General features: G+C 36.0%; 2 protein-coding genes across 2 annotated transcripts in view; both read left to right on the top strand.

The window, feature by feature from the left end:
- Window positions 1-15,825, top strand: part of HFM1 (HFM1, ATP dependent DNA helicase homolog) — a 93,103-nt gene extending 77,278 nt beyond the window's left edge. Inside the window, exons 33-37 of the mRNA XM_023757679.1 lie at window positions 9,529-9,761; window positions 11,306-11,396; window positions 14,695-14,806; window positions 14,956-15,110; window positions 15,756-15,825. Of these exons, the coding sequence (XP_023613447.1) occupies window positions 9,529-9,761; window positions 11,306-11,396; window positions 14,695-14,806; window positions 14,956-15,110; window positions 15,756-15,825 (661 nt within the window). The remainder of the gene's footprint in view (window positions 1-9,528; window positions 9,762-11,305; window positions 11,397-14,694; window positions 14,807-14,955; window positions 15,111-15,755) is intronic.
- LOC102434514 (UPF0729 protein C18orf32 homolog) lies at window positions 2,010-2,267 on the top strand. The gene has a single exon (XM_006093171.3). The coding sequence runs from the start codon at window positions 2,037-2,039 to the stop codon at window positions 2,265-2,267; it is 231 nt and encodes a 76-aa protein (XP_006093233.1). The 5' UTR covers window positions 2,010-2,036.
- Window positions 15,826-16,284: the final 459 nt, after the last annotated feature.

Below are 16,284 nucleotides of genomic sequence, written 5' to 3'. Positions count from 1 at the left end.
CAATTTTAAATTCTTTGGATCTGTTATTTCAGATGGTCTTACTATATATGTCTTAGAATTAAAAAAAAAAATCTTCCTTATATAGTGTTGACTATTTTTATTTAAAGATACTATGAGGAAAAGCTGAGGAAATAAGGGATCTCTGAGTACAGAAGGTGTTAAAATGCTGAACTATTACTTTTACATATCTTTAGAATTATTTAAAATAATGTTGTTTATAAAATTAGTCCAATTTTACAAAATGACCATGTGACCTTGGGAAAATTATTTCTTTGGGCCTTACCTTTAAAATTAAGAGATTAAATTAGGTGACCTTTAATATCTCTAAAACCTATGACTCTTACAATTTCTGTGATATATCTATATATATAAAAGCCTAAGCAGCCGACCAGTATCTATGACACACACTGACCACCAGGGAACAGACACTCAATGCAGGAGTTGCTGAGCTGCAGTGACTTGGCAGCTGCGGTTCTCAGGTAACACACCCAGAATCAGAGAGGAAGGAGCCTGATACTGGGGTGCACCACCCAAGAACCTCCCTCTAGCAACCTGGGACCCCTCAGAGGATGTCAGAGAGCCAGTTTCAGCCGATCCCCACAGGCCAGGCCAAGGGACCCCACAGGTGCACAAATTCGTGCACCCGGCCTCTAGTAAGAATATAATCTAATTTATAGGATATAGCTGGTGTGTAATCTAGGTTTGCCTTTTATCTGTGTCATTCAATTATGAGATAATGCATATACATTTTTCAATATTGTGATTGGTTCATCATTAGTCTGGATCCTGCCATTAAGAGCATCATATTGGGTCATATTTAATAACCAGTCTGTTAAAATGTGTGAGAAATAATCCTGGCCATAGAGTTGTTTTTTCAGTAGCTATATGTAGAAATGATAAGCATGGGGTTTTCTGAAAATAATTTCATGTGTGTGGACTTGGTATCTATTGCCACACTTTTCTTTAAGCTGTCATTATGCTTCTTCTAGCCCTAATTTAAGATCTTAAGTAATAAAGGGCTGGAGTACCCACAACTTCTTATGACACCATGATAGCCATTAGGCCCAATATAAGATTAAGAAGAATCCCCTGATCTCACCTAAAGTATCAGAGCATTTTTCCAATTGTTCAAAGCCTGAATGTCATTACAACATGCTTAGAAGGTATAAGATTTTCAACCTTCTTATTTTTATCTCCCTTCAACCTATAGCCCTCTAACTTACTCCTTGTACTGCATAGCAGAGTTTATCCTTCCCTGTACTTACTTTTACTAGTATGTTGTTTTCACAGAGTTTTTCTGCTTTCATTTCTTTTCTACCCACTATTCAAAATCCAATCTATATATGATATAAAAGTCTCATCATGATATTTTAACCTCCAATGAAAACTGTGTTGCTTAATGCTACCCCCCTTTTATGGATTTTAAAATTTATTTTAAAAAATAAACTTTAAAAACAAGAGAGCAGAAAACATCAGTGGTTGCCTGGGAATAGGGAAAAAGGTATGTGGGAATATTTGGGGTGATGGAACTGCTTGCTTACACAACCAACAGATTGAACATTAAGGATGCTTTTAGTGGGTGTAAATAACTCAATTTTTTTAAAAAAGATTAAAAGGATAAGAGCCAAAAATTTACCCAATGTGAAAAAATACAGAGCTTATGGTTTTCTCTTGTGGATAATAAAAAGTTATCGTGGGTGTAAAGAAAGGAACAGTAAATGAGATATCTTCAATATACAAAAGATTCTAAAATGTTTAAGAAGACTATGCTTATACAGAGGTAATTTCTTTTTAGATTTATGATTTGACTTGAAATTTTTCTCTAGGGATAAAAATGCTAGAAATGCTTATTTTTAAATTTCACAAAGGTGTCAGAGGTAATAAGGAAGGCATTAGAATAATAGAGGGTTCTAAAATTTGATCTACAGAGCATTTACTGCAAAAATACATACAACTTTTGAGGTCCCTCCCTCCGGAAGTGCAAACATTTCCATTTGGGTTTGGTGGTTGCGGCTCAGGAGCTCCCACCTGGGACAATGGTGTGCATTCCTTGTATCATCATTCCAGTTCTGCTCTGGATCTACAAAAAGTTCCTGGAGCCATACATATACCCTCTGATTTCCCCCTTTGTTAGTCGCATATGGCCTAGAAAAGCTGTGCAAGAATCCAATGACACAAGCAAAGGCAAAATAGACTATAAGGGTGCAGACATAAATGGATTACCAACGTCAGGATCAACAGAAATCTCTGTTAAAAAGAAAGATTAAAGGCATTGACTCAGGAACCTCCTTGTTTTCAAAATGGACCTAATAATGTGAAGCACCTTCTTTGTAATTGTCTCTGACCTTTTTCTCTTAGAACTCGAGGTGGATGGTTTAGATGTTTGCCTGATACTGATCAGGAAACACATGGTATTTATATTTAGAATGTATTTGGTTATAGTTAATGATCTCATTCCCGAGTTCCTTTTTCATTAACATAGCTTTAATAGTATGAATGAATAGGAGGTCTGTGTCAGTAGACATTGTTACTAAAGCAGTACCTAAACATCCTTGGGCTTCTAGCTTCTGTTCAGGCTCTTTGAATTTGAGTGGAGTCTGTTTTCACTATGAAACAGTACAGTGAGACTGTGCAGTGAAATAAATGAAAGGGAGTGTTTGGAGGTGATAATGACTTGAAACATAAAGTTATAATTACTGCCCAGCACAATGGAGCCCCTTATCTGCGAGAGTAGAAATTACAGGTTATTGCTCCGAAGAAAATAGCAAAGACAAGAAATTGAGGAAATTTCTTTGGGAAAAATGGAACAGTTTTTACATAAATGTCTAACATATATTATAAAATTCTAATCTTTGTTGCATTCCTTATATTCCTACAGAATGTATTAAATATTCAATTTAGCTTGTGGTTGGGGTTTGGCTTTTTTTTTTCTTTTTTTTAAGTTTAAATATTTCTTTTTTTTTTTTTTTTTTTATTGATTTTTTACAGAGAGGAAGGGAGAGAGATAGATAGTTAGAAACATCGATGAGAGAGAAACATCGATCAGCTGCCTCCTGCACATCTCCCACTGGGGATGTGCCCGCAACCCAGGTACATGCCCCTGACCGGAATCGAACCTGGGACCTTTCAGTCCGCAGGCCGACGCTCTATCCACTGAGCCAAACCGGTTTCGGCTAAATATTTCTTAAAAGGGACATTTTTCACTATATCAGAAAGCAGAATTATAATAGCGTGCTGGCATCTGGACAGTTCTGAGACAACAATATATTATTTTTTAAAGTAGATTGTATCAGTTATTATTGTTGCATAACAAGACACTCCAAAACTTAGTGGTTTTCAACAACAGTGACATGACTGGACAGTTCTTTGCTGGTCTGGGCCTCTATATGGTCTTTCACTCCTGGGCTGCTTCACTTTAGGGACTTATAAATGTTCAGAGGTGATGAACCATATCTTTATATCATATTTACTTATTCTTTCTGAGGCAGGGAATGGTTGGAAGAGACTTCTGCCTTTGAGTCCCCAATGAAGTCCTGGGTCCTAACCAAGGCTCTGTTAAACTCTGTGTGAGCAAGTCAGTGACTCACCCTGGTCTTCATTTGATAGAAATCAGTAGGTATCTTATCCCCCAACCCACCTGAGGGATAAGATAAATTCCCTTTAGCAACTAAATTCAGTTGATTAGTTTGTTGTTTAAAGTATAAAAACTATATTACAAAAATAGCAGATGTTCACAGTAAAACAGTGCAATGGAAAGTTAAAAAAATACAACTTTTAATAAAAAAAACTTTTAAGTTCAAAATGCAGTATTTAGACAAATATTCAAATTTTCTTGAAATACAAAAATGTAAATGTAACATACTACATACAATGTAACAAAATGTAACATAAACTACATTGAGCTAAAACTGAATGTAGTTGCTTTTACATAACTGGTATTTAGAAGCTCTTTGAATTCTATCCCTAAATGAAAGTTAAGCAGAATTGTCTTTGGCTGTACAGACAGCTCTCTCTTCATGCCCTCCAACTACATTGTGGGCCTGACAACTTTCCTTCTGGACATTTATGGTGTAGGTGCATCACACCCTGCATCCCAGGAAGGAGCACAGTGTCTTTGAAGCCTCTGAAAGGTCAGGAGACTGAAGGCTGGGCTAATCCAGGATCCTCCTCACTAGGTGGACTTGAAAAGAATTTTGTTTGGGGTGTAGGATTCTGCTTCATCATCACTTTCATCAACATTGTTATTCCCCTCCTCCTCTTCTCTCTTCTACTTAAGTATTTTTAGATATATACTGGCTGGTATCTTCTTGGATAATATGTCTGCTAGAAATTGGAAAGTTTCTGATTCTTCTGCAGTATTTAATAAATCATTGTAAGTGCTTTCTTTTCTTTTCCACTGCCATGTCTGTAGGAATAGGTGGCTAGATATTGAACAAAGAGTTGCATAGCGTTAACCGTGAGCATGAGTGCTTCCTGTTTGATTCTGGACACCTTGGTTTAGCTCTTCATGATGACCCAGATGCAGGACAGGGGCAGCGACAGGAGGCACTTCTGTCACTTGTCTCTGCCCATGACCACATCTGCCATCTTTCTGCCCCTCTCCTGCAGTGACTACCCCTCTTTTGAAAGAAGGATCTATATAGTATACTAGAGGCCCAGTGCATGAAATTCGTGCATGGGGAGGGGGAGGTGTCCCTCAGCCCATCCTGCACTCTCTCCAATCTGGGACATCCTTCTCACAATCCAGGACTGCTGGCTCCTAACCACTCACCTGCCTGCCTGCCTGATTGCCCCTAACTGCTTCTGCCTGCCAGCCTGATCACCCCTAACCACTCCCCTGCTAGCATGATCGATGCCTAACTGCTCCCCTGCAGGCCTGGTCGCCCCCAACTGCCCTCCCCTGCAGGCCTGGTCCCCCAACTGCCCTGCCCTGCCGGCCATCTTGTGTGTTGGAGTGATGGTCAATTTGCATATCACTCTTTTATTAGATAGGATTCTAGCTCTGCCATTTAGTAGTTGTGTAACCTTTCATACTATACTTATCCTTTTTTCTTGATACCCTCACCTGGTTATATTTTAGCATTAAATGAGATAATGTATGTAAAACTCTTACCATAATATTTGGTACTATTATTACTAATAATAGTGTAAATTATACTTTTCACACATTAGCCTGTGGTGACAAAACATATTGTAAATCTATTCTAATATTGCTCTTAGAAATGTTTTTAGAAAAACATAGCAAGTTTTATTATCTGTATTCCAATTTTCAAAAGGGAAGAAGAAAAATGCCAGAAATTTTATGAGAAAGCATGTTGTATCATAACATTTTAATTTCTCATTTTACCGTGAAAGAAGCCAAGAACTTTGAGAGTTTAAATGACTTGTCTAAAATCACATCTAATTAATGGCAGAACCAGAAATAGAATCCATATCTTTTGATTCCCAGTCCAGTGCCATTTCTATAAATTGAAATTGACTTTTAGTTATCAGTGAGAATTAAAAATTGAGCCAATAATATATGAACTCTTTCAACTTTCCACCCCACAACTCTATATTTCTTTGTCTCTGAACCCATCATTAACTTTCTATTTGTCTTAAAAAGAATGATCTTTTCTTCTATTCAAGGTTTATCTTTCCACTGGCAATCTTAATCTTTCCAATCCTGTCTTACTTGGGACTTAAAGACCATTTATCCCTCTCCTTTTCCCCACATTTTTACAAGCTCTCTTTCCTATTGTCTCTTTCTCTTTAGCATATAAATATGCTCAAATCTCTTTTCTCTTCAGCTCCATGTCCCCAACTAACTAGTTATGGCCCTTTTGACTTCTAGGAATTCTATTCAAAAAAAGGAAACCAATTATCTCATGTAAGCTAAGTCCAGACAGGTGATCTGGCTTTAATATTGCTAGATCCAGGCATTCAGATGATCCCATCATGCCTCTGGTTTTCACTCATTTATTTATATATCCTGGTTACTCATTGGCTTCATTTTTTAAATGGGGTTTCTCACATGGTAATATGCCCCCAACTCACATTTTCCCAGTTTAACAGCTTCAGTAGAAAAATGCAGTGTTCCCTATTAGCTTTGGCAGACCAGAATTCATCCCAACTGGCCTCATTTGAGTGTTGTGTTCATTCTTTAAGCCAGGAGTGGGGAACCTTTTTTATTTTTTGCCAAGAGCCATTGGGATATTTTTAACATCATTCGAGGGCCATACAAAATTATCAACTTACAAATTAGCCTACTATATTTGGTCAAATGTTTAATTAACTCACCCCTAATCCCTTGGCAGGGCCAGACCAAATTTCTCAGGCCTTATATGGTCCTCAGGCTGGATGTTCCCCACCCCTGCTTTAAGCATTCCCTGTACCCTGAAGACTGGGTCATGTGTTCCACCCACTGTGGCGCTGGGGAAGCCAGAGTGCAATGAATGACATCCTCACCAGCATCACATGGAATGTTGGAGGCAGTTTCCTCAAAGAACAAGAAAGATACTCCTACTAAAAGAAAGAAAAGCATGCCAGGCAGATTAAAAACAGAATCAATAGTCTTTATACTCTCTATCTCTTTCTTTCCCATTGAAACAAAAATTCTTGAAAGCGCAATTTATACTCACTGTGCTCACTTCTTTACCTCCTTATCACTCTTCATTCACTAAAATTTGAGTTCTCCATCACTCCTTTGAAACTGCTTTTTCTCAGACCGTTTAGTGACCTCCTACACGCTGAATTCAATGAACTCCTTTCAACTTTCATTTTCTTTGAGCTTTGTAGTATTTGAGACTCTGTCTTGTCCTTCCTTTTGGAAATCTCTCCTTTGGTTTCGATTAAACCGCTCAACATTGGGTCTCCTGCTACTTCTTCAACTGCTTGGGCTTTTCTTTCTGTTGATGTTGCAAAAGGATCCTTTTTGTTTGTTTGTTTCTTCTCACTTTATAAACCTTTCTTAGGCAATGTCACCTAAGCCCATGTCTTCAATTACTACCTATATTTGGATGATTTCTAAATCTACACTCCCATCTAGATCTTTCTGTCTAGCCCCTGACCCATTTATGTATCACCTTTCTAGACATATCCACCTAAAAGTTAACATGTCAGTATCTGAACTCTTTCTTTCTGTTTTCTCTATACCTCACTCTGCTCCTTTTCATTTTTCCTTAGCTGAGTGAAAGAACTCTCTTATTTTCCAAGCTGCTAAAAGGCAGAAAAGAGTCAGCCTAAATATCTTACCTCACATGTAATTAATCACCAAGTCCTATGTATTTTACCACCTAAACATCTCTATATCTATTTTTTCCTCTCTATTTCTTCTGCTGATACTCTAGTTTAAATATTCATTGTCTTTCACTTATTGCAGTGGCTTTCTTAACTTTTTTTCTTTGCTTCCAATCTCATCCTCTAATTCATACTATTCCAAGTGATCTAATAGGCATACCTGATCATGTAAGCTTCTTGCTAAAATATTTTTAATATTCATTGCCTATAAGAAAAATAAAGTAAATTTCTTAACATGTCAAACAAGCTTCAACACAATCTCACACTTAACTGCCTATGCAATCTCAGTGGGCCCTGCCTTCTCCTTCTACTTTGTGTTCCATAAAATCTGAAAACATACAGTTTTCCAAGCATTCTCTTGTCTCTCATACTGTTATGCTTTTCACATGCTGTTCTCCCTTCATGGAATATCTTGACTTTCCTTCTTGCCCTGCTCCATAGTCACAAAATTCTATCAAGTTCAAATTCCAGTGTTACCGTCTTACCATGTTACTATCTGAAAGGTGGTTACTCTGACCACCGTTGTAAGTTTAGGTCCTATTCCCTATGCACTTTATACCTAGTTCTATTTTTAGGACATATATTGTGAATGTATACCAATGTACAAAATAATGTGAACTGTAGTTGTAGGTGAAGTTTAAGGACAAAGTAGAATAATGTGAACTGTAGTTGTAGGTGCAGTTGAAGGACAAAATAGGATTTGGAAAGGTGAAGAAGAAGATAGAGGATCTTTAAAATGAAGGAAACTTAGCAGTGATTGGAGCAAGCTTATACTGGCTTGTGAGAGATTATTATTAAAATTTTGGGAATCTTTCAACTATTATTAGAAGTTTAATTATATATAAACTTTCAATTAAATAAAATATTAAAAACAAAGGCTATAAATACTCAAAACTAATCAGATCCTATTTATTCTACTATGTTTTATTATCTGTGTTCTTGAGATTCTTTACATCTATATTTGTATCTATATAGAGAAAATATTATACAATAGGGTGCTATTAGCCTTTCTTTTCAACTTTGCATTCAGTGATGTTATGTTGATACCTTAAAATCAACTACAGTGGAAGTATTTATACCATGGAAATCAGCAAACACACAAATCAAGACTTGGTTTATTGTTTTGTTTGTTGTTTAGACTTAAAAAAGTGATGTAGAAAATGTTAATAGTACAAATTAAATATAGAAGTATATTGTGTCTGTAGCCATTACATTGTGAATAGCACAAAAAAACTGAGGGAGTATTCATCTAGTATTTGACAAATATAATCCAATTCAGCAAAGAAGTTGCTTGAGTCAGTGGATGAATGGGTAAAGTCCCAACATATGTCTTTGTTATTTAACTTTTATACTATTTGTTAACGTCAACAAAAATATCAAACAACATTCATGTGAGAATTACATTCACTTGTCAATTGCAACCATAGATGTAAAAGTTTGGCAAAATTCAATGAAAACATTCAGTGAGAATCAATTAGATATATGGAACTTATAATAAAGCATGCTGTATATTTTATTATTTGCAAATTGTGTGCTGCATATCCTTTGCTTATAATAAATATATATAATACATAAACAATATGTATGTATATTCATACTTTTTGGAGAAGCAGTCATTAAACAATTATTAGCACACTGGCATGGAAAACTGCATAAGAGAAGTCGTTTAGTCCCCATAACAATCTTGTAGATATTATTATCATTCCACAGAGCAGAAAACTAGGCTCAGCGGGTTTAAGTTTCTTGTCTAAGATCATACAACTAGTAAATGAGGAAGGTGGAATTTTCACCCAGGTAGTCTGGCTCTAAGCCCAGCCTTCAAACAATGTATAACACTAAAGATTTTTTAGCAGGAGAAAAATTAAGATATATTTTGGATAAATATATTTCATAAAAATACTCAAAATTAACTTGTAGGGAGAAGAGCTGAAGGGAGGAAGACCATTTTCCAATAATAACTCTAGCTTGGAGTGGGGTTATTCTCATATAGGAATTAAGATGGAAATTTTATTCAATCTACAAGAATCCATTAAAAATTAAAGTCAGCTCAATTATCAGTGTGTGTAATTGAGTGAATAGAATTGGTTAAACACAGTATTCAATAATGCTTGACCCAATGCTTTTGAAAACTACTATTCAAGACCTCTGTTTTATACTTAAAAGATAGGTTTGATGGATCAGTAGATGATATGCTTATGGTTTAAAAAGTACCTAAACTCTTTTATCCATACGCATGGCAGATTTTTCTAGCTGGATCTATTCTACAACTTTAAATGAGAAAGCCCCTCAAGCAGTGCTGTCTAACAGAAATCTTAATGCATCTGGAAACCAGAATTTGATAGATGTGGATAAAAACAACTCTCCATTTTCAGAAGTTTTGAATGTGAACTTCGAATTGGAAAATGAAGTTTGGGATGATTTTGATGATGAAAACTTAATGGAAGTTACTAGCTTTTCAGCTGATAAGAACACAAAAACATCAGGTAAAATTGTATGTTAGCATGAAGTAATTTCTTGAGATATTCTTTGAATGTTTTTCAGTTCAGCCTCTGGGACTAATTTTTTTTTGTCTTTTTTTATTTGTTTGCTTAATTAGCTTTGGTTTGTTAAGATTATAATTTTTAGCAGAACTGAAAATTCGACCCTTCCACAGATAGCATTTCCTCCTCCTGAGGACAAGGGTCAAGGTCATCCCATGAAGATAGTATACAAATAAGCTTTTTCTATTCTGTTGTTCCCCTATCTAGTTAAAGGACCCTATTCAAATTCAGATTGCTTATTCAATTTTTTCTCATAAAACAAACTATCCAGCTCTCCATTCTAAGATCACACATGGTCTGCTAATATTTGGGACAAAAATATTTCCTTTCTAAAAGTATTCATCTGCTAGCCAAGAAAATAAAAGATAACTTTTATTTATAGGAGAACTATTAACTTTATCCGGTATAAATAAATAGGAAAGGATTTGTTTCTTTGCATTAAATATTGTATTTAAGTCATATTCAATCCAAAAATAATGGGATTTAGTTCCTTGAGTTACTGGCAGATTTACTCCTGTTCACTAAAACAGTGAAGTGGAAATCTTGGTAAGTGTATGACATGACAGTGAGATGATGACAGTCTCTCCCATGATGGCTGCAAGAAGGGAAATCATTTCCTCAGAATTATAGTTGACTCTTAATGTATCCACCCCAGTCCTGTTTTTAAAAAGGCTTTCTTAAGGAAGCAAATAGAAGTTGAAATATTGTTTCAGGGTTCTAAGAATTACCTTAAGAGCTAATGCTCCTTTCAGAAGGAATAGGATTTGACCACCTTCACAACGTAGACCAGAAAAATCTCCAGCATGGGTTCAGTAGGCACAATTTCCTATATTACAAGACAACTATTGGTCCCTACCTCAAAATTAAAAGCACTGTCTACTGCAAGTTAAGAAGCAATTTATACTGATCATTCGAGGCAGCCTAATCCTATGAGGCATAGCTTTGACACTGGGAAAATCAATTACAATATATGTTTCCCTGTGTATAGAAACATTTTAATTAACTTAATTACGTGTAGACCATTGAAAATATTGAATGAACTTTAATTTGATCATTTACATGAATTAAAAATCTATAATAATAAAAGCATAATATGCTAATTAGACCAGACAGACGAACGACCTTCCGAACGTCCTTCTGGACGAAGCCAGGGCTGCGAGGGCCGAGAGGCAAGCCGCCGTGGCTGTGAGAACCAAGCCCCTTGTATGAATTTTGTGCATCGGGCCTCTAGTAAGTAAATAATAGTGACTTAGAGACCTTTTAATATAGTGACTAATAAGCTACCCTACATATTTCGTGGTTTTACTCTCTTATTTTTGTTCCCTTATTTAGCTATGCAAATGAAATTTTATTATTGAGAAGAATTATGCATTCCTTCCTTAGCCAGGTTATATCTGTTGCATAAAGTGAGCCCTTTTAGATCTTGTGAAAAGCTCCATTCAGCTGTTTCCTGGCATTTTATTTCAAAATGTTATCTCTTTATATAGGATTTGGAAACACTTTGAGTTCAACTACCAGGGAACATGAACTATGCCTCCAAGAGTCAGAGAGCAAATTCCAAAGAGAAATGTCAAACAGGCAAGTTTTAGAACTTGGGTTTGGAATACAAGTTTGTACAACTTTTTACAATTTTATATTCTCCTGAAATGTAATTGGAGATGGGCATCAAGTCTTAAGATGTCAGAGAAGCTGTAAAGTATTAGCCAAACTAAATCCTCTTAATCTTAAAACTGTGTTTTTCAAAGTGCTGTTGTCAGACCACTTGCATCAGAATCACCTAGGGCAGCGATTCTCAACCTGTGGGTCGCGACCCCTTTGGCGGTCGAACAACCCTTTCACAGGGGTCGCCTAAGACCATCCTGCATATCAGATATTTACATTATGATTCATAACAGTAACAACATTACAGTTATGAAGTAGCAACAGAAATAATTTTATGATTGGGTCACAACATGAGGAACTGTATTTAAAGGGCCAGAAGGTTGAGAAACACTCACCTAGGGGGTGATGTTTAAAATGCACACTCCTGGGCCCCACACTAAACTTACTGAATCGTGGTCTCTGGGGCTAGAGCCCAGGAATCTTCATTTTTCACAAGACTTGAAAGCTGAATAGGAGTTCAATAAGGCATTGCAAGTAGAAGAAGCATGTGCAAGGGATAAGGTTTTAAAAGGCATCCTTATGCTCAAGGATCAATAAAGTGTGGTCTGACCACAGCATTAAGGCTGAGATTGCTGAGGTCTGATTGTGAAGAACCTTAAATGCCATATTAGGCACCATATTAGCAGTCTGTAGGCATCGGGTAGGTTACAGACTCAACCTGGCTTCAGGACTTGGTGAGTCAAAGCCAACTGTAGAGTATCCCATCTAAAGAGAGAAACCACTGCTCAGCTCCAATGAGTTGTTGCTATGCAAGAAATGAGTGTCTAGTATTGTCAAATATTCTAGTTTAAAAAAATAAAATGCTAGGCATCTAAAATGTTATGTGATATCTCCTGACTTGTAATTTTGACAACTAATTTTAAAAAATGTGATAATCTCTAGTGCCCTCCTCCAAAAGTAATAATTATAATGTCTGTAGTTTGGATGTAGCCCAGAGGCCTCTAGTTTTTTACCTCCATAGTAGGCAGTAAGGTATCACCTAAGATTTCCTTCCTTCATCAGTGTATATCTCCATATTGCAGATATAGCCGGTGTCACTCTCGCACACCATCCGAACAAGTAAACCGTATTTTGTTATTTTTGCTGGGTTGTAGGTGCGAAATTTTAAACGTCCTCTCCGTGGAATCATTCCCTCATCCAAAGACAACTGTTGCTTTGGTTTGTATATTGTTCAAAATTTATGCAGGAAATAATCCAGCACAGGTTGGATCTTGAAAAGTCTCCCCAAGCGACTGTCCATTTTGGCGTTATCATTGAAATGCCAGAATGTCCATATTTGCTCAAATCTATGGCGACTCATTGTCTGTGGAAATATAGGGGTACATATCAAAGGATATGTTGACCAATAGTCTTTCAAGCTATCTTTTCTTGTTTGACCCATCAGAATAATTAGGCCAAGGAATTTCTTGATGTCCTTCTGTGTAACCGGAGACCACTTTAGTGTTCTAGATGGTGTTTTGCGTTTCATTGCGGTTTGATCGTGATAGTTGGACAGCTCTTTGCACAACATCTCCAACAATTCATCACCAAAAAAGAGATTGGTCACAGAGGGTACAGAGTCACACTGAGATGGAAATGTAGTGACTCCAGCATGACCTTCAAACATTTGTAAGTGTGGTGGTGTGTCAATTTCAGACCAACAATTATCAGTAGCTTCGTCAGTGTCGGAATCACTTGAAAGCACCGCCACCTTGCGCTTCCTTACAGGTCTAACAATTTCACTGTCAGTAGAATCAGTAGAATCATCTCCGGAATCGTCAAAACAGTCATCCGCATCTTCGATCTCACTAGGAATATCTGAGAATTATCATTAAATACTTCCGGAAGTGTATCAGTTTCGTTGGTTTCCTTCCTTTTTCTGAGAGAGGGCATTTCTAAAAGCGCCAGGAACTTGAAGACGAAGACTATTCGAATGACCAAAATACAATGTAACTGCAATGCTTTATGGGTTCGTGCAATTATATAGTTTTTCGTAGATTGACCTGCACGGTTTCCACCAATGAGATTGCTTCATTCGATGTGGACTGTGCCGGGCCAGCATGGCCAAGGGTGTCTCTGAGTAGGAGGGGGTGGCGGGGTGGGGGTTGAAAGGATTAAGGAAAGACAGACAAGAGAATAATAGCTGGGTCTTGGTGAGACGCTGCTCCCTGAAGAGGAGACAACGCCAGCGCCCACAAGCCTTGTCTTTATTTTATAGCAGATGCCACAAGGCAAAGTAGGGGCGTGATCACGTTGTCTACAGCATTCTCGTGAGTCTCAACCCTACTCAACTACATGCACCTAAACTCTATCACAAGGCACGTGGGGCTATGTGTTCGGACCATAGGTTCAAGCTTACAACGACAGCCGTTGGCTATGATTGTGCTGTGCCCTCCAGCTGGGACTTGCACATGGCAGTGAGAGGACCCTGTCCTTTCATTAGTCTGAGGCTTGAACCTGGCCAAAACACTGTAACCGTGCCCCACAGTGGACAAGACAGTGTGTTGACATCTAAGGTCCATAACAGATGGCGCATGAAAAATGAGAACATTCGTGAGTGGTCCTTAACAGATGGCACGCGAAACACTAGAAAACTCGTGAGCGGTACTTAAGGTGCTACACACAGGATAAACAGTTTGATCACAAAACAAATCATCCTAGGGATTTGTAGAATGATATGTATTTACTTATTGTCTCTTCCTCTACTAAACTGTAACTCCCTGAGGATTTCCTTACCACTTTATTCTCAGATCCTAGTACAATATCTGAGATATGGAAGCAAATAACAGGTGTTTTTTAATGAATGAATTGAATACAGAAGATTAAAGGTTAATTCTACTATAAAGTTATACATAGGAAGATAACTAGAAATGTCTGTCCACACAGAGACCAGAATAAGGAAGGAGGTTATAAGGGAGACCTAGAAAAGATTTACAGACTGCTAGATGAAAGACAATTAAGCATGAGACCCAATTTTTTAAATAGTTGAGTGATTATTTCTGTCGCTCTTTAAAATAGTATTCTTATCTAATTTGGAATATATAAGTTGTTGTTTTGTCCAAAGGAAAGGAGATACACCAAGTCTCCATGAGTGTAAGAAACAGGGCATCAATCTTTATGGTGACAAATATGGTAAACTTTAATCACATTCTCCAAAGAATTACCGATCTCTAAGTTGGAATGGTTTGTTTATCTTATTTGACATATTTTACAAATAATTAACTTTTATTTTTAGTTTTGTTTCATCACAAGAGGAGCCAGATATTTATTTATTAAATTCTGCTACATCCAAGTTTGGTGCATCCTCCGTGACAACATTTCCTCAACAAGATGAAAATACAAATATTGTAAGAAGCACTTTTTGTTTTTGTTTTATTTATTTTATCTTTATTTGGGGCAAATACTTTTTTAAAGTGTTACATTGTTTTTCTTTTAAATTCTATTTGAATAGTTAAACTTTCAATGATGGCTGTTTTATTTAAAACTCAAAATATAGGTCCATTTACAAAAAGGAAAACAACAAAGTCTGTCACCAGTGATTGAAAGGCTATACTTTCCTCACTCTGAAAAAAGATCAAATTCTTCAAGTTTTGTCAAGAAAGTGGATTTCTTTGTTAGAAACAGTGAATGTAAAAACAAAATTGATTTAAGGTAAGAGCCCTTTAAAGACATATCAAGAAATACCAGTAACAATTTTTTACAGAGAAATTCAGCATTCTTTTTCTTTGATTATTTTATTTACTTAAAGACATTGAAATTTTAGATCCCTCATGAGCTAACCTCCTCATGGGGATGTAAAGTACAGCATAGGAAATATAGTCAATAATATTGTAGTAACATAAATAAATAAATAAATAATCCAAATGAGATCAGCTAATATTTCAAAAGTTCAAGTTATATTTTAGCCAACCAGTTCTTTCATAATTCTACATGTTCAATGGGGAAAAAAGCTACATTAAGTCTAATAAATGACCCACTGCTGCTCATTTTTATAACTCTGTAGCAATTTCCCCCACCTCTTGAATAGTCAAATTCATAGATGTATTGATTAAATAACATTATTTTCTAATATGTTTAAAGACATATCTAAAGAACTTATCTGACAGTTTATGAAGTTTAATTTTCCACCACAAGACTTCCCACAAGGTTATGCATATTGAAGTTCACTTGACATATTAAGCTTTCAGCAATCTTCAAGTTTATCCATTTTGTATTTATTACATTATTTATTGTGTATTTTAAAATAAATTGTGTTACAATAATAGTTATATTTACATTTGCTTTTTTCCCCCCCAGTAGGTACCATCCTGATGATAAAGCTGACGAAATGAAGTCTTTACTGGGAATATTTGATGGTCTTTTCTAAAAACAAAAATAAGACAGTGCTCTTTATATTAATAAGACAAATTACAAAGATACCTAATTAGAAAGCATGCTTTTTTATTTTTAAAAGTAGATAATAATTGTTCAGATTTATTTCTCTTGGATTTGATCAGTTTTGTTGAAATTTTCACAACAAAATATTTGGACTTATTTATTTTCCTATTATATTGTAACTTTAGGAAAAGTACTTTTACAGTGGCTTTGTTTCAGTAAACTGATAATTAAATTTTACTTAGAAATAATTATGTTATTAATTAGATATTTTGAATTATGACAAGAACCAGTTTAAAATTTTAGTTTTATATTTTTTTAAGAAGAAAGGTATTCTGTTAAAGCAAAATATGCTAGTTAGTGAATTTTCTAAATTATTCACCAATGTTGTTTTGTCTTACTAAAGATTTTTAAGAATCCAGTAGCTATCTGAATCTGTTATTTAACTTCA

This window comes from Myotis lucifugus, unplaced genomic scaffold (assembly GCF_000147115.1).
Source record: "Myotis lucifugus unplaced genomic scaffold, Myoluc2.0 scaffold_110, whole genome shotgun sequence".
Classification (NCBI taxonomy): domain Eukaryota; kingdom Metazoa; phylum Chordata; class Mammalia; order Chiroptera; family Vespertilionidae; genus Myotis; species Myotis lucifugus.
Note: the sequence above shows the minus strand (reverse complement) of the source record. Positions and strands in the feature narration are given on the sequence as shown.

What these genes read in the sequence shown, in the direction of transcription:
- LOC102434514 (XM_006093171.3), top strand. Translation starts at nt 2,037, where the DNA reads ATGGTGTGCATTCCTTGTATCATCATTCCAGTTCTGCTCTGGATCTAC.